Source organism: Hemicordylus capensis, chromosome 5, assembly GCF_027244095.1.
Source record: "Hemicordylus capensis ecotype Gifberg chromosome 5, rHemCap1.1.pri, whole genome shotgun sequence".
NCBI lineage: Eukaryota > Metazoa > Chordata > Lepidosauria > Squamata > Cordylidae > Hemicordylus > Hemicordylus capensis.
In genome coordinates, this window is record NC_069661.1 from 190,126,593 (window position 1) to 190,152,249 (window position 25,657).

At 40.6% G+C, this 25,657-nt stretch overlaps 1 protein-coding gene across 4 annotated transcripts in view; it reads left to right on the forward strand.

Moving 5' to 3' along the window:
* TBC1D15 (TBC1 domain family member 15) overlaps positions 1–21,763 on the forward strand; it is a 50,856-nt gene extending 29,093 nt beyond the window's left edge. For all 4 annotated transcript variants that reach the window (XM_053251946.1, XM_053251945.1, XM_053251947.1 and 1 more), the window contains 7 exons: positions 2,611–2,727; positions 4,407–4,507; positions 6,500–6,599; positions 7,075–7,172; positions 14,056–14,172; positions 19,189–19,275; positions 20,581–21,763. In XM_053251946.1, coding sequence (XP_053107921.1) covers positions 2,611–2,727; positions 4,407–4,507; positions 6,500–6,599; positions 7,075–7,172; positions 14,056–14,172; positions 19,189–19,275; positions 20,581–20,784 — 824 coding nt within the window. In that variant the 3' untranslated portion in view covers positions 20,785–21,763. The remainder of the gene's footprint in view (positions 1–2,610; positions 2,728–4,406; positions 4,508–6,499; positions 6,600–7,074; positions 7,173–14,055; positions 14,173–19,188; positions 19,276–20,580) is intronic.
* Positions 21,764–25,657: the final 3,894 nt, after the last annotated feature.

The following is a 25,657-nucleotide window of genomic DNA, read 5'->3' on the forward strand; positions in this document are numbered from 1 at the left end:
AATCCCCAGCATAACATGAGAACTCAATAATGCACCCCCACTGCCACAAGATCTTCACCCACTTGAGCTCAGAGTTAACTTGGGCCACTTGTTAGCTCTCAGCCCAACCTAGCTCACAGGATTGTTGTGAGTATAAATTGAGGGGAAACATATGAAGCTGCCTTCCACTTAGTCAGGCCATTGGTCCCTCCAACTTTGGGCCATCTGCACTGACTGGCAACAACTCCCCGGGCCCAGGGTCCCAGGCAGGAGACATTCCAGTCTTTCCCAGCCCTAGCTGGAGATGCCAGGGTCTGATCCTGGAACCCACTTTATGCAAAGCATGTATTATTTCTCAAAACTACAGCTCCATCCCTGAAGCGATCTGCACTCCTTGGAGGATGGCCAGGGAAAAAGATCAAGATGAAAATTCCAGCAGTGGCGAGGGATAGTGTGTTGTAAATGCTTCCTGTCAGTTAGTTTCTGAGCACTACCCATTTCTTTACAAGTACTCCATAACAGTGGCAATGTATTTGTGACATGCGGGTCGCTTCCTAATGTTGGAGTCATCGTCGGAGATGGCTCCAAATGTTGGAGAGCCTGTCAAACCAGCCCTGGAGAGCAAAAGGAAAAGGGGAAATGTTGAATTTGAATGCAGTCACCTTTTGAGCCCAAGAAGGAAACTATATCTCCATTGCACCGCAAATCACAAGGCAGCCAGAATCAGCAGCATGTTCAAGTAGGCAGCCCTGACCAGGTGCTGCAGACACCCCCCCCACCCCCACAGTAGCACTTGCTAACTCCACCGCGCCTCCCCTTCCCCAGCAGTATCCCACACTCCTTCTCGAATCCCAGCCAGCCACCCCCTGCCGTCTCTGCCTCCCCCTTTTGCAAGCTGTGGGAGTTTTCTGCAAAGGAAGAGAACAAGAAAAACAGAGGAGGGGGGTGAAGAAGAGGAGCGGGGGCGCGGGGGCGGAAAGGCAGCTCTTGCAAAGTGCCACTCACTTTCCTACAGTTCCTCAAGTCCACATATTAAATAACAATTAATATAATACTTCGCTCCTCTTCCAAGCTCAAGTAAGCAACACCCCTAGGAGGCGCCAATGCCCCCCGCAAGCCAGCGGTGTGGGCTGTGCAGCTCTGTTCCTTTACTGGTTTTGTGTCACTGCTGCTGTACTGTGGCCGTCTGTCTGTCTGTCTGTCTGTCTGTCTCTCTCTCTCTCTCTCTCTCTCTCTCTTGCCTCCTGCCTCCTGCCTCGCTGCTCCTAGTGCTGCTGTGCTCGGAGCTCCCTTGCCTCTCAACAGCTTCCACTCCCTCTCACTCTGCCCTTGCGCATGCTGTGCCTTGCAGTGACTGTGCAGGCGTGGGGAAGCCAGAAGTGGAGAGACCCAGCCAATTGTTTTGGAGCAATGAAGGCGGCCGCAGGCAGGCCAGCCAGCACACGGCCCTCAGCCCCCACCCCGCCCCGTCACGCATAAGGGGAGATTGGGTGGGCGGGCTGCTAGCGAGGCCACAGGCTGGCCATAGTCAGCCATCCTCGGCATTGGTTGTGCACTTGGCCGCCCTCTGGCAGTGCGATGCAGGCTGGCAGCGTGACTACCACCCAGGGTTCCAGTGGGACATATGGAGTGTCCCCCAGTGGATTTTGGCCCTGAAGTCAGGTCCAAAGAGCGCCTCTGTAGATGACATCAAAAACTACACTGTTCAGGTGTCCCTACAAGTGTATCCAATTTGGTTCATATTGGTCCAGGCATTGCAAAGTTGATGGTGGTGGGGGGGGAACACATGGATACTCATTCACTCACCCCCCAAAAAAATTTTTTTTGCAGAGCAGTGGCAAATTTCTTTGGTTTGGGGGATTTAAATTGCCCTAACTCTGGATTCTTCTTAATGGGATACTTCATCTTTTAAGACATTCCTAAACCCGGCAGGTAGTATCTTTGACTGTAACGGAGATGACAAAACTTTTAGTTCTTCTTTCAGAGTTTTTCTATAAAATTAATCTATTTCCCGCCAACTGTTGGTATGAACTGTGTGGTATGTGGAAATAACATAAAACTGTACGATGTATGTTGAAGACTGAGCAGAGAAAGTAAGCTCAGCAATGATTTAAGCAACATGACAGGATGGAATTTCCTAATAATTCCCTTTTATGCTAAACCAAGCAATTAAAACTTCAGTGAAATCCCTTTTGATTTAGGCTGATTGCATATCAGCTTTTCACCATTAAATTTAAAGTAACAGCACATATCTAGTACATTTGAGTGGTACTTTACTTTTAACGTCTCTGAAATAGACTCCAGCTTTTTTTAATTCAATGAAAATGTTTTACATTTTAATCATGAGGTTTCTATAAAAAGTGTTTAACTTTTAGAAAGTGTTTGAAAATCTGCTTATAAGAAATCGTCTTATTTTGAGACAGGAAGATTTTTTTCCCCTTTAAATACTCTTAAAAGCTGCTTTAATGCATTTTAAATGACATCCTATGAATTCAGTTGTCTTACTAGACACTTCAAAGCTCAGCACAGTGGTTGAGAAATTGGAAACTTAAAGAGCATTCTGCATTTTTTAGAGATAGGCTTGGTAAAAGCTGTTTTGCAAAAGCATTAAATCTGCCGGCTGTTTTTCAGAAAAAGATGTAAACAGAACAGACCGAACCAACAAGTTTTATGAAGGCCAAGATAATCCTGGGTTGATCTTGCTTCATGACATTTTGATGACCTATTGTATGTATGACTTTGACTTAGGTAAGTATGACTCTTCGTGCATGCATTTGTGACTCTTTGAAATTAGCCTTCAGATGCCTGATACATTCAGTCTTAATACTGAAATCTTGTTTTGACTTGGCATACCAGCACTTGGTGAATTTTTTGTAAATCTTCTGCAGTTAAATCTTAAGGAATATATGACATGTTGGGTTTTGTATATTTGCTTAATCTGTGTCTACTCCTAAAATGTATTGCTTGTATACTGGGTATTCTGAGTATTCCTTGCAGTGTGTTTGGTTCTTTCTAGTACCGGTGCCCACTAACTACTTTTTCCGTTTGACTTTTTGTTGCATCTAAAAAGTGCATATGTATGCTATGATCTTGATCCTGGCAAGTGGAACCACTGAATATTCATGAGATGCATGGGATATGTTAATGTATGAAGATACTCTCCCCATACATACATGCAAAAAGTATTTCCAAGATGTATGTAGCACTGGAACTTTTGGAAATAGAAATATCCATCCAGTATGAAAAAACCTTCTGCATATCCATAGTGTGCAAATAGTTTTGTGTATTTAAGTAATAAGTTGTGTTGGTTCTGGACATAACATGTATTTGACACCCCTCCCCCTCCAATCCCATTTCACTTAACTTATGTAATTATCTTCAGTGTTATTTAACATGAAATGTACAATTTCAGATATATACTATAGTAATATAATTATCAGATGCTTGGCTTTCATGTCAGAGTTTGGCTAATTTGATGTAAAAACTGAACTCAAGGATTGAACTACTGTCTCACAAAGATAGTTTATGTTATGGAGAAGTCTAAGCTAGAAATTTCCCCCAGCATGTCTTCTGTTTCACACAGCAGTGCTAGGCACACTTACCTATGAGTAAGCCCCATTGAGCATAGTGAGACAAACTCTCAGCAAACATTTCTAGGATTGCACTGTTGGAGCCTTTTGGAGGTTTTTGTGTGTGTGTAAAAGCCCCACTTGGAGCTTGAAATGGTATCGTCCAGACACAGGTTTGCTACCTCAGTGACAGCTATTTATCATAGCAGGGTGAGATTTAGGATTATATTTGCCTTGCCTCTGAATTATTTCCAGAAGGGGATAAGGCCACAGCCTTGGTTTTCATTTTATTGTACAGAACAGAATACGTGTTTTTTCAGTGGAGAAGAGTAAAGCATAAACTTGTGTTTTTCTTAAAAGTAGAGGGAGAGATCGTGCCACCTTTTGAGAACCAGATGTGGTTAAGTCTAAAAGGAAAATATCCTTGCTGATAAATGTGGTGATGACTTTTAATGGTGATTACTTTAGAGCATTCCATGTCTTTGTTCAACATTCCTTTTTTCTTAGAACTACACTATAAATATTGTACAGGTGGTACTAAAAAAATAATGGTGAATTACAGTAAATGTTACTTAAAATATGGAATGAAAGCCAGACATGTTTCCACATTCTTTAAACTGTTGCAGGGCCTGAACACCATTAGGAAGTTGTTTGATTGCTATTATATGCCTATCCTTGAAATCAGAGAATAAAAGTAGTGAAGGTGTTTCGTGCTTGGATGTTTATTTGTATAATGATTTGAGGTTTAGCTTAATGCAAAACTTGGTACCTTAGAAAAGGAGAGATTGAGAACTTCTTTTCAAAGTTTTCAGGTGAAGTTTACAATTGTCCTCAGATTCTCATCTCTTTTTATTTAAGGTTATGTGCAGGGAATGAGCGACTTGCTTTCCCCTATTTTATATGTGATGGAGAATGAAGTGGATGCTTTTTGGTGTTTTGCATTGTATATGGATCAAATGGTAAACATTTTCATCTTCAGTCTTATTGTGATCTTGCTATTTGCATAAGTTAACTTCTTTACCTTTTTTATTTGTTAAAACTTAGCTATTCTGATTTAGTGTTTGTAGTGGTTTTTTTAGTATAGAAGTCAGTATCCAAACATGAAATTTGTTGAATACTTGCAAAGGAAACTGAGGAAGACAACAGTGAACGTATTCTGAATTGTAGCCCAAGCAAGCTGTCTTATATAAATAATCAAAATAGGAGCGGTGTACTTTTGTCTCCCAGAATGTTTTCTTCCATGATTAGCTATCTTTATCCATAAATTGAATCTTCTGGCAAACCACCATACTAAGACCCTGAGGGAGTTAGGTTGTGTGAGCCTTCTTCATTTTAAAACTTATTACCTAGCATAGGTTAGTCTACCTGTCAGATGTGGCTGCTTATACCATTTGAAAAAGTACTAGCTTGCATTTGAAGTTTTCTCTGAAACTGTAGTCAGATACAAAATAGCCAGAAAGTGTGCATAGTGAGCTCACTATCACATTTTCAATCAACAGTAAACCCACCCCCCTGCCCAAAAGCTTCCTTGGTTTAAGGGTGTCGGTGATAGTGCACATATGGATGTACACAGGCACACCCATTTCACACAGTACTTTACATGCACACAGAAGCACTTATGACCCAGTATCCCTTTCAACTCTGGCAAAATGAGAACCGGCTCCAACTATGTGATTTAAAAACAAATTGTATAAGTTTTTGAGTGTTTTGAACCAGTTCCTGGAGGACTAGATGTGGGCAGGTAGTCTGAAACTTAATTCATACAAGACAGAGGTGCTGGTAGTTAGGAGGATTGATCTAGGAGGAAAAATGTAGCCTGTTGTGGATGGGGTACCTTTACCTTTAAAAAAGCAGTTGCTCACTCAAGGGGTGCTTCTGGACCCAGTTTTTTGACCCATGTGATAGCAGTGGCAAACATAAGATGACATCGGCAACAACCAGCGGAGGAATGCTGTACTAGGATTGGATAGGGCCAGTTGCTCTCCCCCTGGTAAACACAAGATAATTGGCACTTTAAAACATGCCTCTTTGCTCAGTTAGCACGTTTCAGTTTTGTTCTTCATTAGCTCTCAGTATGGTTCTGGGTGCAAATCAAAGGTCACTACCTCTTAAGTTCTAAATGCTTCTAGATAACTTAAGCCTGCCTGTTTCCACAGAAATCTACCTGCCCATTAAGATAATTAAGGGAGGTTCTCCTTGTGTATACTAATCCCAGCTGAAGTTTGGTTGGCTTGCACATGGGACAGGGCCACCTTAGTGATTGCTTCCAGGCTTTGGGGCACTCTGCTCTAGGTCATCTGTGCTACCCCATCTCTCAGGGCCTTTAAGTGGACATCATTAGAGAGTTGTTTATTCTGCCAGGCCTTTGCAGAATGAGGCAAGCTTCCCTGATTTCACTAGACATGCTTGTTCTTATGCTCCTAGTTGTATGTCATCTTAGAAGTTTTGTGTTTGTTTATATTGGTCTTACTTTTATTTTGTTTTGTTATTTATCATTTTGACAAAAAGCAGAATATACATTTTAAACAAATAAAATAAGCATGCAAGATGTATTGAAAAATATTTTCAAGAACTGCATATTTGGTGTTTTGAAATGTTAAGGCAACATATAAAGGAAGTGAAATGCACTTGGATGTGTACTGTAAATTTATAATCTTAATAGTTTAGAAGCACTCATTCGCAAGTCACTGCTTAAATATAGTTTAGGAGGGTTCATCATAGATACCGTGGAGCATAAGAGCTCATGCTTCTTGTTTTTGCTGCAGTTGTCCCTTGGGATTTAAGTTACCAAACCAATTAATCTTTTAAGTATGCTATATGTAGCGTTGTTAGCAAGTTATTGCAAAACTTATGTTTATGCTTAGCTTTGTGATTACATATTATGTTGGATTAATGCAGTTACTCGTATTCATGAGGAATATAAATATGTGACTATTTGTTTTTCCATCAAGCACCAAAATTTTGAGGAGCAAATGCAAGGGATGAAGACACAGCTAATTCAACTGAGTACTTTGCTTCGCTTGCTAGATAGTGGATTTTGCAATTACTTGGGTATGTATAACTCAAAACAACATATTATGTTTTATGGGCATATTCAGATATGTTACAGAGTTATCCAGAGAGTTATTTAGAATGCCTTTGCTGTAGTAATTACTTTCTCAAATGTTATGAGACAGGTCTGTGCTATTTAGATACTGTTTCAATCCAGCCTGTCAGGCAGGTTTTCTTCTTAGTCCCAGAGTCCTTAAGGTAGCAATGGTTAGATTCCTGTTCTGAATTGAAAATCAGTGTTAAAAGGAAGACTTGACAGTGTTGTATGAATAATGAGGTTTTAGATTATTCACTTTGTCCATTGTTCCCTTGCTGCCCCTGCCCATACATTGTAGACACACTTAACTGATTAAAAAGTAATCTGATCATTTTGATTTTCCTGTGAAGTTGTTAAAAATACTTCTGTTACATGACTAGCTATTCATAACCATATTTTCCATGAAAGATTTATGTGTGCATGTTTATTTCATAATAGAATCTCAAGATTCAGGATACCTTTATTTTTGCTTCCGATGGCTTCTAATAAGATTTAAAAGAGAATTTAGTTTTCAAGATATTCTTCGCTTATGGGAGGTAAGAAAATAGCCATGTATTTTCACTTTAGCAAGTATCCTATTTATCATACTTGAACGAAATTTAAAGTTTTATTTAGTTCGATACTTTGCTAACTTCTGTGTTGCACTTCCTTAAATGTTGGAATAGCGATGATCCTGGGGAACCTAGTGTTTAAATTGCAAAACTTGGCTTACGCTTGTATAGAATCTTTTTTTGTAAAATATAACAGACTTGCCAGTGTCCCTTTTTAATATAGAAGAAAAGATTCTCTAAACTTACAATTTTAGATCAGACCCCACAGCATTGCTCATTTCATGACAATTATATTTCACTATGGTTAACTAAAGTGAAATGAAAAATCCATTCTTTAATAAACTGTTCTGAGTTACCTTACTCTGAACTTATTGTGCGTGTAATTACAAGATTACCTTCATTTCATAGTTGTAGTGCATCCCCTTTTTGGGGATTTCAAGGGAATGTTGATCTTTTGCTGATTGCTAACCAAATATTGTTACTGGTAGGTTCTGACAATATTTTTTCAAAGTTCTTTGATGAAATTAGAATGTCTTCTTCTCCATCCCCATCTGCTTCTATTCATCCTCAAGACTTTCTTCCATGCACACAGCCTAATAAGTGCTATAAAATTAGCTTCCAAATTTTTATCAAGGAGACTTCCCAGTAGAATTTTACCACATCATCATTTTAAAGTTTATAAAAATGTTTAAAGCTACTAGGATAAAAGTAAATGGGTGCCCTTCTTATAAGCGCACAATATAAATAACCATCTCCTAGGGGTTTCCTCATTAGTCAAATACCCCCTCAGCTGCCCCTTTGTATCAGGAATTCAACATCTGAGATTATTGTACTAATTTTTCCTGTCATTTGCTATGAGCAACATGGTGAACGGCCCACATCAGCAACTGATGGCTCAGACACACCATTTGGGAGTCAGTATTTCTGATCAGGTTGCTGTAGGTACTTCAAGAGTTTGTGTTCTATAAGAATGCTGAAAAATTATTTATTTTTACTAATTAATTCTTTTATGTTACCCATTATACTTTCAAGACTACTGGTTCTCTGCTTGTGATTTTAAACTGCATACTCCCACATAAGGATCCTGAGGGCCCACCAGAAATATCTGATATTCATTGTGGATGGCAGATGCTACCAGGACATAGTGCTACCACTTGCTTTGTCAGGGTCTTCAGAAAAATCTGTAGCAAGAAATTAATTATAGATAGAAAAATACAATACCTTGCTTATGAACTATGTTGATAAGGGTTTAATTAGAGCTACCAACATTGAAACATTTATAACCTTTAATGAAATCTATAATGAAATGTTAGCCAATTGTGTTTTTTCTTTCTCCCTGATGTAATTAAATTTCCAGAAAAATGAGCATTCTTTGGAGACCTTGGAAATAATAGATACAGTTAGCAATGAGTTATGGAAAGAAAGAGAAATTGAATGATTATTTCATCTAAAACCTAAAACTTCCAAACATCTTAAAAATTTTATTATAGAAACACTTATTTGTGATACAGAAAAGTACAACTTTAAAAGAAAATGTAGTGCAACTCTTGTTCAATGGCAGGTTGCAGATTTCAGTTCCCTGGTAAGCAACCCTGATTTTTCCCCCTTTGGGCTCAGGATAAGTTACCCAGACCATAAGTGGACAAGGAAACATAATTTTACAATTTTAACCAAATGATATGATACAACTAGACTATTCTAACTGAATTACACTTAAGTATCCAGAAGGATTTAGGTTAGAACCAAACTTTAGAAAACTTGCATTTTACAGGTCGAGAATCCTTTATCCAGACTGCTTGGGACCAGAGGTGTTCCAGATTTTGGAATATTTTCATAAATGAGAGATCTTGGGCATGAAAGGTTACTGGGTTTTTTAAAAAAGGTTTTATTTAAAGTATATAATCAAATAAGCATTGAATTTACTCAAACATGGCATTTTAGGTGGAAATGAAACTCAGATGAAAATAATCTCATCATTGTGAGAAGGAACATCAGAAGCAGTTGAGGGACCAGGTAGTGGGTCCTCTAGGGATGAGGAGTCATTCTTCTGGATGGCTTTTTTGAATGTTTCCTCCAGAGTCATCTGCCTCATTAACCTCATGGATTTTGTCTTAGAAGTCTCTCTTTGATTTTATAAACAGCCAGAGGCGTAACTAGGGAAAACGGCGCCCGGGGCAAGCACTGAAATTGCACACACCCCCCGCAGCCACACCCCCCCCAGCATACATCTGACTGACACACATGTTTCAGAAAACTTTTATTTTAGAAATTTAAAACATTACAAAAATTACCAAAAATTTCAAAATGCGATAAATAACCAGAAATGTGATAAATAATCAAAAATCTGACAAATAACCAAAAATCCAACAAATAACCAAAAATATATAACCTAAAATCATAACTGTACCCTCCTTGCTTTCATGGATGCAAATTGGTCTATGATGCCATCAAAGTTAGTTTTGTCTGTTTCCTCTGTTTGTTAGTTTTGTCTGATAATTAGAAAAAATCAATTTCTCCAGTGTTTTTCTTTTAAGCTATTCAAGAGATTTAAGAAGTCACCCTAATATCATCTCAAAAACTTTGGGGAAACTGTACTTTTAGAAAAAGAGGCTTACTAGCACCACAAGGCAATGTAATTGGCATTTTAGAGCTGCTGCAGCAGCAACAGATACTAATCTTAGTACAGTTTTCAGCTGTTGCTTTTTTCTGTTAATTTGCAATTTAAAGTTACTATTACTTAAGGAGCGTACAGTTCTTTAAGATCAAGGGCATGCCACACATAAGCAAAACCCCAAAGTATTCCATGCAACTCAAAATAAGAGAAGTAAATCCCTTTTCCTCTATCATTTTAACTACTCATCCATCCCAAGATAAGAAGGCTGTAATGCAGAAGTTGCCTAAAAGATACTCTCTCCAGTGAAGCAAGTCAAGAAAACCACGAGTTTATAACTCTCAAGAAACAACTTCTGCTAAACTTATCAAAGCTTCAACAAATTCTAGATAAATTCCACTTTAAAATAATAAGGCAAATAACTTCTCCTAGCTGCATTAAGGAATATATTTTAAGCTCTCCCTTGAGCTCTTGCTAAAACATCTGCTTAATTCCCACCAACCCCCCTTCCAGATCTGGAAGGGGATCTAGTTATCAGAAACTCCTCTTCTTGTTTAAACCCAGAACTTCACACTTGTTTTTAAAGCTTAAAAATTGCAGTTCAAGCAGGATTGGGCCCTATGAAAGTGATTCTAAAAGACATTTACAAACTAAGCCACTAAGAAGCAGCCAGCCCTCTCTGCTTACTCTGTGGGAATGAAAACAAGCAGTCCACGAAGGAGAAAAAACACAAGCAGCGAGAGCTCTTCCTACTTTTCAAGCTGATAAGAACTTGGGCAGGTTTTTCTCTCCACCCCCAAGATCAGCCTTGTTTTATACAGCTTGGCAAAGTTCTGCTTTCATTTCTCTCCATCACCACCTTTCCTACTCCCTACTTAAAAAATAAGAGAGAGAGAGAACCCTTGTTTACTGTCACCGCTCAAATTTGACCTTTTTGCTGTCCACTGTATTCTGAGCACAAACTCTCTGTTAAATCTCTCTTTATTAACCACCGTCCACCTCTGCTTTCTTAAGGTACAAGCACAGATCAAAATGTGAAGGCTCTCAGCTCTGCCAGCAGTCATTCACATATTATTACAAGCTGGGGGCTTCTCTCCTGCTTCTCTCCTATTTTGCACTCCCGAAATCTCTGGGCTTTACATCCGAGTAATCGTGCGTGGCATCAGACTGCATAAAGAAGCTGGGATGAAATGGGGAATATTTTCGTCACAACCTTTCCTACCTGTGGGTTAATCATTGCTAGACCGCGAAATCTGCAGACTCCCTGTCTGTAAACAGCAGCCCAATAGGTGGAAATTAAACTGGTGAAGCTTCTTTTTGGCATAGAGACAAGAGGATAACCATTGGTGTGTATGGGTGGATCACGAGTATCAAACTGGCAAATATGTGGAGCTTGAACCGGGAACTTTGGGCGGTGCCCAAGACTGGAGCCCGCCCGGTCCAGGAGCAACTGGCATGGTGGAAGTCAGCCCAGTGGAGGCATGCTGCTGTGAGAGAGTGAAGGGGCGGGGAACACTTCTTCTGGGATGGTGCGTGCCTTCTGCAGTTTAGTGCTTTTTATTTTCTGGGGGCATGGTCCAACACAGTCAGAGTAATTTTTTTTTAAGGCAGCGCAGCTCAGAGTCCGAGAGGTCAGAGACAACTAGCGGTGGCGGGGCCAGCAGGGCACAGGACGAGGCGTGCGGCGTATACATGCCCGGCTGCGCGCGCCCCAGGATTGCGCTGCGTCCCTCGGCATGGCGAACGCGCACCCCTGCCCCTTTTGCACACTCTGCTCTGGACCGCGGGAAAGGGGGGTGTGCTTGGCCGCCGGCACCGGCAAGAAAAGGGGGAGCAGTGGGAGCAGTCTGCAAAAGAAACCAGACTGAGGCCAGGCAGAAGCCGCTGCAGCAGGCGCCGCCCGCAGCTTCTGATCTGCCCTTGGGCACTCCGATCAAGTTAGTTCACCCTTCTTCCCACCGGTGGCGCTGAGCCGCTGACACAGAGACCTCGATTACAGGATCCACACCACCCCTGCGCCTGGTAGAAATCTTAATTCTTTTTTTGTGCTGACCAACTAGAAAAACAGTATTTTAATAGATACAGAACACTGCAGCAGTAAAATACCACTAGGGAAGCTATTTTCCATTCCATTATTAAATACAGTGGAAACAAACCAAACTTTCTTCTTCATGGTGTTACTGCAGTCCAAAAAACGCCATTTTGTAGACCCCGCGGGGTCAGACAGAGAAGAGAACATAAACACACACACACCTTGAGAGTCTGAGTGCACGTCGCTTTAAGTAATGATGGCCCCAACTCGAGGTCTGTTCCACCCGCTGGCCAAATCCTTGTTGTTCTGTCGTTGTGCTGCCCGGTCCACCTGCCTGCCTGTGCCAGCCCCAGCAACGCTCTTCTCCTCTCAACGCCACGTGCAGAGGGCGAGCCAAGGAGGACGCACGCATGCGCTGCGTGACTAGTACTGCTGCCCTCTAGAAGTTGAATGAAATTAGGCGCCCGCCCACCGCCCGCCAACAAGGCAAGCCAGGGTCAGGCTGAGGCCAGCAAAGCAAGGGGGGGCGGGTGTGCGCGCGGAAGGGACCGCGTGGGGGAGGGGGCACCGATGAAATTTTTTTTATTAAAAAAATTTTTTTTTTAATTGGGATTGGTGGGGGTCATGATGGTGCCCCCCACGTGACCCACAAAGATGGTGCCGGGGGCACGTGCCCCCCCGCCCCCCCTATAATTACGCCTATGTAAACAGCACTCACTCTGCTCAATGGGATCGCACTCCCTCCTGCCTCTCCTCCTTGCTCTCTCTGACTGGCTTGAGAAGCAAGCTTGTGAGTGGCAGTGCGATTCCATTCACAAAACCGGCTTGGCTCTGCCCCGAAGGAGGGCTCTTCTTGGCTGCTGAAGTCTAGGCAGTGTTTCTCTCTTTCTCTTATCTACTCCTGTTTGTTCATAGTTAGTCTGCTAGATCTTTACTCATCTGTTTCCTGTGTGCCCCTGTTATCTCCTAAATTCTTGTGTATATATCTTTTAAAAAAACCACATCTCCCCACCCCCTTCCTTTCCTTCCCTCCTGCTGGGAGTGAAGCTTGAGAGTAAACAAAAGGCAGATAGGCAGTAAACAAAAGGCAGATAGCAACTAAAAGGAGAACTAATGAGCTGAGGAATCAACAGCAAGCTTAGGGACCTGTAAGTAAGCATCGCTCCTGCAAACTGGAGGAGGTTGAAGCTACAAGTATTTTTTTTCTCTGTGTGTGTGTGTGGTGTCCGGATTTCAGAGCTTTCTGGATTTTGGGAGGATTCCCGACATGTAGCATCTTCAAAGAAAAGAAGCTAAGACATTTGACTATAGAAAGATGATTGCTAACTCCTTTTGTTGTTACTGGCAAAATTAAGAGGAGTGACTTAACGAGCTGAAGATGTTCAAGTGCCCCGGGAAAATACAGATACTTTGCAGTGTTTCTTCTGTGGAATGTAGTGGCCTATGTTGCCTACTGGACAACATATAACATATATAAAGGCATAAAAATTGTTATAAATTAAAAAATACAAGGAATCGGAAATAATTAAAATTGTCCCCCCCCCCTCGGTGAGCTGGAAAATTCCTAATTAGAAGGTACCACCATCCTTTGCATATTTACTCAGGAATACATCCCATTGTGCAAGTTAGTACTTCTGGAACTGCAAAGGATTACAACCTAAGTCTGGATATGATTGGAGAATTTTTTTCTTAACATACTTCTCTTCCTGATATATCTAATTTTTAAGCATGGTGAAACCTTGTCATATTTGAGTACGCTTGACTGGTTGGAAGAAATGCCTGATCAAAGCTTTGGGGAAAGCTTGAAACTTCTGTAGATATTTTCATCCATTCTTCACTATGGCATGCTCTGATAAGTCCTTCTTAAATATATATGCATTGTACTGGCTTTGTTTGGGGTATAATAGAAGGTGAAAAGTACTGCCTTTGTTTGAGCTAATGCAGAACTAGTAGACTTTCTCTTAAGCATGTTCAGTTTGGGAAGCCTCTCTATGCTGCAATTTTGAATGTGTTTAGGATCAGGGGATATATATTATGGTTGAAAATATCATTTTAAGAAAATAAAGCTTCTGCCAAATATAGAAATGGTTGCCAGCCAGGAATGAGTGTTTAAGGATTAGATTCTTTTAGGCAGATAAACTGTACTATACATTGCAGTACCTGTCCCACTTCTCAAGAAAGAAAAAAATGGTGTATTTGATTAAACAACTTTAACATTTTACCAGGTAATGTGGACAGAGTTGCCTTGCCAGAACTTCCATCTTCTCATCTGTTGTGCTATCCTGGAATCTGAAAAGCAGCAAATAATGGAGAAGCATTATGGCTTCAATGAAATGCTAAAGGTATCTGTTATGGCTTCATTTAAGGTCCAAATTACTTCCTGTTCATTCTTTTTTTAACTGAAAATGAGGAATATTCCTGGGCATTTTCACCTGATGGACAAAAGGTTAATCTTACTTCATTCCACAGTCCTGTAGGGAGCAAGACAACATAACAGATATTAAATCTTGACTGCATGCCTACTGTGATGAAAGATGCTTGGAGTTTGAAAGTTTGGAGTTGGCAGATGTTAGTAATATATTAAGCCATTAAAGTTAAGAGAGATTATTATGTAGCAAATTTCCCATTCTGTTGTGTAGAAGGTTTTCTGGCTTGTTGTTCAGAGCTAGTAAGAGGACTCTCTTGTTTGTCCCAAATCATATTAAATAACCATAATTTCCTGTGCCAGAGGATTTCAACTGAAGTAGGGTGTTCTAGTGGGCTCTGGTGATGGGTTACTGCTCTCTGTCGTGGAGGTCATCACCCTGGGAGCCTACTCAACTCCCAGTTCAAGGCAAGAACATTAGCAAAAAACACAAATTAGCACAGTTTGAAGATGGGGATCAGTGGGTGAGTTGAGTGATGGGGGCGCTGTTCAAGTGGTGGTGGGGAACAGAAGAAGACTTGGTGTTGGCAGTTCAGCAGGCTGTTATAGAGGAAGGGAAAGCAGAAACTTAATCGCTGCTTCCACTTCCAGCTCTTCTGCTAGCTCTTTATTCTTGGGTGGAGGGTAGTGCCAACTACCCATTGAACCTCAACTTGCTCCCTTGTAATACCAGGTCAGTTGAAAGTAAAGTGGAAATTAGGTATGTTCTATAGAGACCTGGCTTGGGGAGGCTAGTGGCCCAGTTTTGTTGCAGCTTCTCCCAGTTGGGTACTCTGTCACTGAGCAGGTGAGGGGATTTCGGTGGGGAGTTGGTGTGGCTGTGCTCTATATGAATATTATCTTCCTTACCAGGATCCCAATCAGGAAAACTGCACATATTGAGTGTATGCACTTAAGTCTATGGACTAAGCAGGGATAGACTGGGACTTTTGTTGGTGTACTGTTCACCCTGCTGCTCAATAGAGTCCCTAACTGAGTTGACTGACATTGTTGCCAAGTTGGTGTTGGAGTTTCCTAGACTTGTGGTGATGGGCAACTTCACTTTGGAACTAATTTATCAGTTGCAGCTCAGGAGTTCATAGTGGCCATGACATAGTGGTCTTGGGACCTAGGCAGATTGCTGGTCACATGCTTGATTTGGTCTTTTGCTCTGATCAGGGTAGTGTTCTGTGGATGGGGATTCCTCTGATCTCCCCCTTGTCATGGATGGACCACCACCTGGTTAAGGTCTAGCTTGCCTCCACAATCCATCTCTGCAGGGATGAAGGACCAATTATGGTCCGCCCGAAAAGGTTATTGGATCCAGTAGGATTCCAAGAAGCCTTGGAAGGGTTTATAGTTGGTTCAGTCAGTGATTCTATTGATGCCCTGGTTGAGACCTGGAATTGAAAACTAGGGCAGGAGACACAATCACACCTAAGTATCCTCTCCGACCCACTTCAAAACTAGCTCCATGATATATGGAAGAACTGCGGGAGCTGAAGCAGCAAGGTAGAAGACTAGAGTACCAGTGGAGAAAGACACTACTCAAATGTGACAGGTTACAACATAGAGCACATTCAAAGATCTATGCTCTGACAATACAGAGAGTAAAGAAACAGTTCTTCACTACTCGTATTGCATCTGCAAGTTCACATCCGGCAGAGTCCTCTAAGGTTGTGAGGGAACTAGTTCAGGTGCCTTCTTCCATGAATTCCAGCTTGGATCCTTCAGTGACCCCCTATGATACTTTTAATGAGTTTTTCTCAGATTAAAATTTCTCACATTTGGGTCTACCTGGATACCTGTATGATGGCAAATTCTGGTGGGGACATGCCCAGAAACTATTCTTGCATGGTTAGATTTGATCGCTTCAATTGTGACTCCTGAGAATGTGGACAAGTTACTTGGAGTGGTATGGCCTACTACCTGTTCTCTCAACCTGTTATCTTGACTTGTATCATCTGGTGGGGAGGCTATTAGTGATGGCTTTGTTAACAACATAAATGCATCTCTGAGGGAGGGAAGGATGCCTCCTTGTCTTAAGGAGGCAATAATAAGACCTATATTAGATCCCTCAGAATTAGGTAATTATAGGCCAGTCTCTAAACTTCCATAGTTGGGCAAGGTGATTGAGAGGGTGGTGGCCTCCTAGCTCCAGGCAATCTTGGAGGAAACAGATTATCTGGACCTATTTCAAACTGGCTTTCAGGCAGACTATGGGGTTGAGACTGCCTTGGTCGGTCTGATGGATGACCTTCAATTGGGAATCGAAAGAGGGATTGTGACTCCTTCCCTCCCCCCGCCTTTTATTTCAAATAAGATTACAGCAGTATGTATAACATAATCAAGGATAAGGATAACAATTATATATGTGTCTAACTGGGTGGGTGGGGGGAGTGGAAAAAAGATCCCCTAAGCATAACTTTAACATAATAAAATACAACCTGCCAAATGCGCGGGGGGTCGGGGGGAGGAGGGAGAAACAAAACAAAACACACCTTCTAAGGATTTCCCCCCAAAACTTAGACAATTCATTGAAATCTGACCAAATTGCCAAAAATTCCTCCTCTTTATCTTTGCGTCGGTCAGCGGGGCAGGGCTGGAACCCAGTTCAAGTGCTTACAAGGAACACTTATCAGTTACCCAAAGTTGCAATTCAGGAGTAAATTTGTCCTTTTCAGTGCTATATGGTAATCCATTTGGCAACCCCCCAAGCACAAAGAATCCAGAATTCATGATGTAATGCTAGATTCCATATGCTGGGGTTGTATCCCAATGAAACATGAATGTCCTTGAAAGGCAGTGATAGAGGGAGTGTGACCCTGCTCATCCTCTCAGATTTCTTGGCAGCTTTGTATACCATCGACCATGGTATCCTTCTGGATCATCTGTAGGGGTTGGGAGTGGGAGGCACTGTTTTTTGCAGTGGTTCTGCTCCTATCTCTTGGGGAGATTCCAGATGGTGTCACTTGGAGACTACTTCTCCTTTTAAACAGGAGGTTTTGTATGGCATCCTCCAGGGCTCTCTACTGTTTCCTATGCTTTTAAACATCTACATGCAACTCCTGAGAGAGATCTGGAGATTTGGTGCTGGGTGTTACCAGTATACTGATGACACCCAAATCTGTTTCTCCATGTCGTCTTCATCAAGGAATGGCATAATTTCCTTAAATGCCTGCCTGTATGTGGTAATAGGCTGGTTGTGGGAGAACAAATTGAAGCTGAATCTAAGCAAGATGGAGGTACTTGGGAGGTTGTAACTCAGGAGATGGGTTAGATCTGCCTGTTCTGGAAGTGGTCACACTCCCTTAGAAAGAATAGGTATGTTGTCTAGGAGTACTTCTTGACCCAGGCCTTTCTCAGGTTGAGGAAGTGGCCAGGGGTGCTTTTGATCACCTTAGGCTGATACACCAGTTACAACCATTTTTGGGAGAATGACCTGAAAACAGTAGTACGTTTGCTGGTAGCCTCCAGATTTGACTACTGCAATGCACTCAACGCAGGGCTGCTTTTGTATGTAGTCTGGAAATGGCAATTGGTAGAAAATGCAGCAGCCAGGTTGGTCTCTGGGGCAATTGAAGAGACCACATTACTCCTATCTTAAAAGCATTATGCTGGCTGCCTATATGTTTCCCAAAATGTGAAATGGGGGCAAAATATGAAATGTTGGTGAGTACCTGTAAAGCCCTAAATGGCTTGGGCTGAAGGTATTTAAGAGAGCGCCTTCTGCTTCAGGACCCCACCCCTTATTAAGAGCTTTGGGAGAGGTCTGCCTGCGGCTGCCCCCATCTCATCTGGTGGCAACTCAGAGTTGGGCATTTCCTATAGCTGCCTAAGGCTCTGGGATGAATGACCTGTGGATGTAAGAGCTTCCTCATCTCTAGTGGGTCTTAAAAGATGCATTTATTTCATTAAGCTTTCGATCAGCTGTACGTTGGTGTGTTTTATAGTTACTGTTACTGCTGTTTAATTTAACAGTAACCATAAAAAACCAACAGCTGATTGAAGGCTCGATAAAATAAATGTATCTTGAGCATGTTTTAATATGTTAAATTTTTGACTGTTTTATAGAAGTGTGGACAAATCAGATTTTGTGATTTGATTCAAGGTTGAATTGAACAGCAAAATCCTAGAATTGATTAGTTGAAAACAGCCAGCTTGGCTGGCTGTCTTGATGAATCAACCTCAAATCATTCGTATCAGTTTGAGTGATTCGAATGCTATTTTGAGGCCCAATTTTTCTGGCCTCAAAATGGTGCTGTTTTTCCAGGGAGAACTGGTCTGCTGTCTGGGGTCGGCGGTTAGACCAGCCCTCCACTCCAGACTTAGTATGTCAGCCTACCTTGGAGGACTGGTCTACTGTGCCTCAAAATGGCAGTTTTTCTGGGCAGAGCTGATCTACCAATTGGGGTCAGTGAGGAGACTAGCCCTCTGAGGCGGACAGATACGCTTAGTCCAGAGCGGAGGGCTGGTCTATCCACTGACCCCAATTGGTAGACCAGCTCTCCCTGGAAAAAAAACACCATTTTGAGACCCATTTTTCCAGCTCTTCCTAGAAAACGGACCTCAGAATTGCTCTTGAATCAAATGTGGGTGATTCTATTCTGCCTTGAATCAGGCCCTTTATTTTAAGGGTGATTCAATTAAAAGAATCATTCGCATCGCTCTGATTCGACTCAAATCAATTTGAGGCTGAATTGATCTGCACATCTCTACTGTATTAATGTTAGTTGAAATTCTGTTTTTATTGTTTGTAAACACCTCAAAACATTTGTATGAGGTGGTAGATAAAAGTAGTAATTAAACCATGTACTTACTATACAAGTGTATTAATCAAGTTAGCAGAAAAAGTTAACACAGGGAACCAACATTTCCCAGCTTGGAAAGACATGCATTTTCCATAATGTCTTCTACCCTTAGAAGCACTTTGTCATTCTTTTTGTTGTTTTAGCATATCAATGAACTGTCTATGAAAATGGATGTGGAAGATGTACTTTCCAAAGCAGAAGCTGTTTCTATACAGATGATGAATTGCAAGGTAATAGTAAAGCATCTTTTGATAGCATTGCATGTAGCAAAACATACAAATAGTTTCAGTGAAGTGTATAATTACTGAAAACATTCCTTCAAAACTTGCTCATGGTATTTGGAAATTGTAATTACTTGCTGCTTATGGAGAACAGTTCTAAGGTTCCATCTGCTTCTTGCCTGTATGCTACTCTTCCTGTGACAGCCTTTAATGTCAACATCTACCCTTTTCATTCTAGATAATGCTAGAAGTGAGGGTAAGGATGTAGCCATCGTAGCACTGTGCTCCTTTGTATTGTGGTGACAGTCAATCTTTCCCCCCATCTTTAAGGTTGACACAGAGAGAACACATCTAGGGCTTTTGCCTGTAACATTAAGACCTGAACAGAGGTTGAGAGCTCAGAGATTGTCAGCTGCCATAGTGCAGCATTGTGTTTTAGCCACGGAGACGAAGCAGAGAGGAGAGGAACATCTGGGTGGCTGTCTGGAACATGGGGTGGATAACCATTCCTTGAACATGTATCTGCAACTTTTTCTTAACTTGTGGAGAATGGGAGAAGGCACTGCTACAGAACTGCTGTGCTGCCCTAAATGCAGAACTGCTTTATGGTAAGCAGTTGTTTCAGGGGACCCTCAGTATAACTGTTCTCCATGGGCCCTTTCCTACTTGGGTAGGCCACAAAAGAGTCACTCCGCCTCTACATAGATGCTATGGGCACAAAGGTGGTCATGGAGATCTCTAGTGGCCTTCTGAGGATGCTGGGCCCTTGGCAACTGTTGAACAATGACACCCCTGCTGGCACCCTGATTGTGCTAGGTGTACTTGGGTTGGTCTGCTTTCTGACATTGGAGCTGCCACAGCGGTATATTGCATTGCCTCTGTGTATTGAAAGAGAAAACAGTGCTGTAGCAGCTGTGGGACTATCAGCTGATACACTTTTGATGCTTGGCTGCTTTCCCAGAGGTACTTCCTACTCAGCTTAGGCAAATGGTAAATTACAAAAGCTACAAGCCCATTTGTACAAACAATGTTTGTGTACACTCTGTCTTGGCGAGTCCTTTTTTCAGGTAGTTTCAGCAGTGGTACAAATGGTACCACAAAATAGTATTCTGTCAGAGTTAAAATCAAATCTACTCTCTCCATTTAAAAAGAGGATTGAATACTTGGCTGTTGGTCACTTCACCTAAAATATTCTCCAGTCATCCTATAACTACCTCTTATCCTTATTAACCAGAGAAGTATCTTGTGCAGTTTAGCATGTGATATTAAAAAGAGAAGAATATCATCCATCCAATGTTAAATATTTCTTCATAGGAATTGCCTCAGGCAGTCTGTGAGATTTTGGGATTGGAAAACAGTGCTGCGACAACACCAGGTTCAGACACCGAGGAAGATGAGATGGCTGGTGGGACAAGGCACCCTATGCCAGCAGATCCAAATATCTCCATGCCAATCGCTGCTGCCAATGGAACAAATGAGCACCTCGAACAAGTGGCCCGCGCAGTGCCAACAGTCTGACACCCGCACAATCGTTGGGTTTTTTTTTGTTTTTGTTTTTTGAAGAGACACTTTCTTACAGCTATTATGTTTCTTTCAAGCACTTGAGGTGGATATTTAAAACTGTGTGTTGATTAAGCTTTAAAGATTTGGGAAAGAGATTGTGTAGTGTAATGCTCCTGCATCAAAGCTTTACAACATGACCTAATTATTTTTGTAGTTTCTTCTACCAAAATAGCCTTTTTGTTTTTCAATAACATTCCTTAATATTTTTTAGCCAAGTGCATTTTTTCTCTTTGGTGAGATGGGAATTAGATTAATGGGAATGGCTCGGAAATAAATGCATCTGTATTGCTTTCACTTTAAAACTCTTGAGCATTGATGAGTTTTGGATTTAATAAGAGTCAAACTCTTCCATACTGTTTCCTAAATGAAAATATGCTTAGTTCATAAACAGTGCTTTGTAAATGAAAGGATGTTCCTTCTCAAATGTTTACAAAAACACTTTCTAAGTATTTTGGTGATTTGAATGTAGATTTGCAATGAAGACTTTCATTTGTGCAGTTCCCTAATATTGAATTTTGCATAATCCTGGGGTGGCTGAACAATACACTTACATTAACATTTCTTCACTTATACATATGTATGTATTGTATGTATGTATAAATTAGATGCATATTCAAACTTGTGAGTATTAAAGGATAAATCTATTTTCAATATTTTGACGAAGTAAACTTGGCTGTCACTTCAAACAGTTTTGTCCAAATTTTAATACTTGGCTCCAAATCTGGCTATTTTTGAAATTAATTTTTCTAAAAGAGGATAAATGTGTAGATATTTTCAGTTCTCCACCTGATATAACTTTACAATGGCTTTCTTGCTTACTTTAATAATGTTTATATTTGCATAATAACTGATTGATAAAAATAAACAAAAATTACACTTTTGCTAGACTACTTGAAGTTAAAAACAGATAAAAATAAACACAAAGTACTAGTGACCTTGGGTGTATTCCCCCATTTAGTTCTACACAAGCTCCTAGCAAAGGCACAGCTTGCACAGAAGAAGCTCTTGGTGGATTGTGCCCATTGTTCTCGGCAATGAATTACATGCATATAAGAAACGATACTCTACAATTACACCATTCTAGGACTTTATAGTTATGTGGAATCTGATCTATACTGAATCAGTTACTTGTTTCTATTTTGCAAACCATTGTACATATGAAATAAAAATGCAGAGTTTGCTTGATGATCTTAATTAAAACCTATGTAGAAAAAAGTCTTGTGTGGCTATTCAAAAAAGAATGGAGAAAAGTTTGCTGGATTCCAGTGATCTGCATATAGATTTCAAGTGGATAATGAAGAGCAGTCCAGTTTTCTTGTAGTAGGCAACTGAGATCAGCATAAGCATGCAGTTAGCAGATGCCCAACTTTGTTGAGGGTGGGAAATGTGTGTTGATAGAAATCAGTGGTCTAAATGCATAAATAAGGTTTTGAATTCCTGTTTCAATGAAATTTAGAGCATAAACAGTGTGAACTTACTAATGTGTTGGATATTACCGAGTCTCCCCTCTCAGCACTGACACTAATGCACAGAAACTTCCTAATCATATTCCGGTGGCAAAAAGACTGCATGCTTTCCCCGCTAACACAGAGATTTAATCAGGAGGAGGTTGGGAGGAGGGAAAATAATATGAAATGGTCTTCAACTTCTTGGATTAATTTTGTCATCTACATTCTGAAAGAACTTGCGAATAAAAAGCAAATCTGCAAATGGATTTGGTCACTTCAGGTGATAAAACATTTGTTGTTGTAGTGATATGGGAGAACTGACGAAACTTTCAGTTATGAACACATAAATCAGAAGGTGGAATCTTTGCAGTGCTTGGCTTTAATATCATCAGTGTGCTTATCTTTTATCAGTTAATAACAAAGAAACCCATTCTGCAAATGGCAAGGATTCAAGGCCCAACATCAGTAGGCTTTCATTTCCTGCATGCAGGAAATAATTTTTTGAACTTGCTCTCTCTTTTGTACTCTTGTAGGCCTTTAGGTTTTGCATTATGTTGTGTATGGTACTACAGTTGAAGGATAATTCTAGTAAAACCTGTTGGTTAAATGAGGACAAAATTCTAAAATGAGCATTTAAAAAAAATTAACAGTAATTTATATCAAAACCCTCACTTTTAAAATTAAATTTATATCTGCATTGCATGCAAAATTCTGTGAATGTGTCACTGTTGGGAATCTGTCTGGGAAGCAGAATAAGAAAAGTTACGTCCTGTATTTTCCTGAATCTGAGATTAGGTTGTTTTGATGTTAGAAATGTTCATGACCAAAATCATGACGAGGTTGTTTTGATGTTAGAAATCAGGGGGTCATCTTAAATTGAGAGTCCTCTCCTTTTGGGTAAATGTACATAGAACCTGTATTGAACCTCTATTATGTAAGGGGCTTGACTTAAATTCAGAATCTTGTATTCGGATAAATACAGTAGTAGTGCTTCTAAGATAAAGTGTGTTGTCAAGTCAATTTTGACTCCTGACACCCACAGAACCCTGTGGTTTTCTTTGGTAGAATACAGGAGGGGTTTACCATTGCCATCTCCCACACAATATGAGATGATGTCTTTCAGCAGCTTCCTATAACGCTGCTGCCCGATATAGGTGTTTCCCATACTCTGGGAAACATACCAGTGGAGATTCGTACTGGCAACTGTATACATTCCTCCTAAATCTAAATTGTATTTTCTCAGAAGCATCAATTGAAACTGGTTTATGTGAGGATTTTGGTCATGAACATTGGCAGTGAGCTTATTAAGACATCTGAAATACAGTGAAGCTCCTCTTTTCTTCTTTCTTTTGTTTTTCTGAGAGTGGGATGCAGAATACCAGCAGAATTTGCATTTGGTTAGAGACTACTGTGGCTGCTTGTTCTGTTAGGTTATGTGTGTGGGAGGATTATGGGTCTTATAGAAAGAGTGCTTTTTATTAAAAAAAGGACTTGAAAATCTTGTGGCATGAGAGATTACTATGAATGTACTATTCACTGTGCTACCTTGGGATTTGAGTCAATTTTAAAATGCTTTCATTCTATGTTAGAATTTATGGGAGGTTAGAGGAAGCTCAGCTCATTTAGCTTTTGACTTGCTCCCTTAGGACCTGTATTTAGAAGGCTACATGGGGGCCATTCTTGCTGAAATGCGGGGGTGAGGGGCATGGGGTGGGACTTGTAGATTTCACTAAGTACTCCCACTTCCCCCCGCAATTTGAGCACTGGTTTCAGTGAACCACTGTACAAAGTTACTTTTCTCAAGATACAGATAGTCACACTGGTATGGAACAGTTGCAGAGGCAACTACGTTTGAATGAAGAGTGAGATCACAAGACTTCCCCACATCACTAGTGAAGGGTGTATTTAGTTGAAAGTCATTGAAACCTGTCAACATTTACTCAATAGCTTTTGAACCCACTATTTAAAGTTTTCTAGCTTGAATAAAGCAAGAACCATGGCGTGTACAGTAAGTATTGACCAATTTGTTAAGTGATTTGATTCAACAAGTTAAATGCAATAAATGTTACACATACAATTATTTGAAAAAGAAGGCATAGTTGTACTGCCTAAGGAGGGACATTTTAGAATAATTAACATCAACACTGTCATTCAGGGAGACGATATTTAGGAGAAGCCAATAAGAAGGATCTGATCTTATGTACAAAGAGCATCTTGCACGATGTGTATATAAAGAGCATTATGCCTGATGAGATGGTAGTATTTAGAAATCTAGAGAGGGAGAGGACAAAATAAACATATTTCTGGTTGACCAAGGTGGTGAGCCTTTTCAAAGATATACATTAGGGTATTCAAACAAAGTGAATGGAATATATAGACAGTTGCATTTTTAAAATTGTAATACACATGACATTCTTACCCAGTCCTTGCTTTTTGTAGGGTATGGGTACATGGAGCTGTTAAAAGGATTCTTGTTTGATGTTTGCTGTTTAACATAACAATGTGGTAACTGTTCTTTGCCCTGTTCTTCCGCAAGGAGAAGTGTCAATTAAATGAATCCTTCAGTTAACATGGGTATAAGGAGTTGGGGGCAGAGGGAGGAGAGAAGAGACCAGACCAGACAGGGTGTGTACCTGATCTAATAAATAAGATTACACATACAAGAAGATCAAAAGTTCAGTATACAACTATATGTATTAATATCAGTTTGTGTAGCCTTTTCTCATTCACTTTAGATCCCACTTTAGGAGTGGAAGTAATAAGCTCCCAGATAACGATGAGGGGGAACTAAACCTTGCTTACTGCCCTTTGTATTAATGATCAGCTGGTAAAAGGAAGCCACTGATGAAGACTTCTGAGTCAGAATGTGTTTGAGAACCAGTTTTCTGGTATAGCCCACCAAAATAAAGGATCCACAAGTTAACCAGAGTGTATGGCCACATGTTCAAATCGGTGCTCTCTCTGATTTTTTTCATCTGTGTGCAGAATGAGTTTTGTTCTGGGTGGAAGTATCAAGGCAGTGTGTGCACACCTGCCTTCAGAATGGGGCCTTCCTGATTCAACCTAAGCAGGATCTAAAATTTACTGAGCAGAAATAGACAAAACTTGTGAGTGCAAGGGCACACTGGTTCAAATCATGAAGAGACACTATTAATATCAGTAATGTGGTTATTTTGTATTTTGGATCTTCACAGAGAAGAGAACCTGTCAAATGAGACCAACCTATAACCTTTTTTTTTTTTAAAGCAAGCAAAACCTGTGCAAGCTTTCAAGGCTTGTGAAGTATGCATGCTTTTTCTGACAAGTGTTTATTTTTGAAATTCATTCTTTGAAGGTGAAGCAACTAATAGTCATCAATGCAATTTCTAGATTTTAAATCA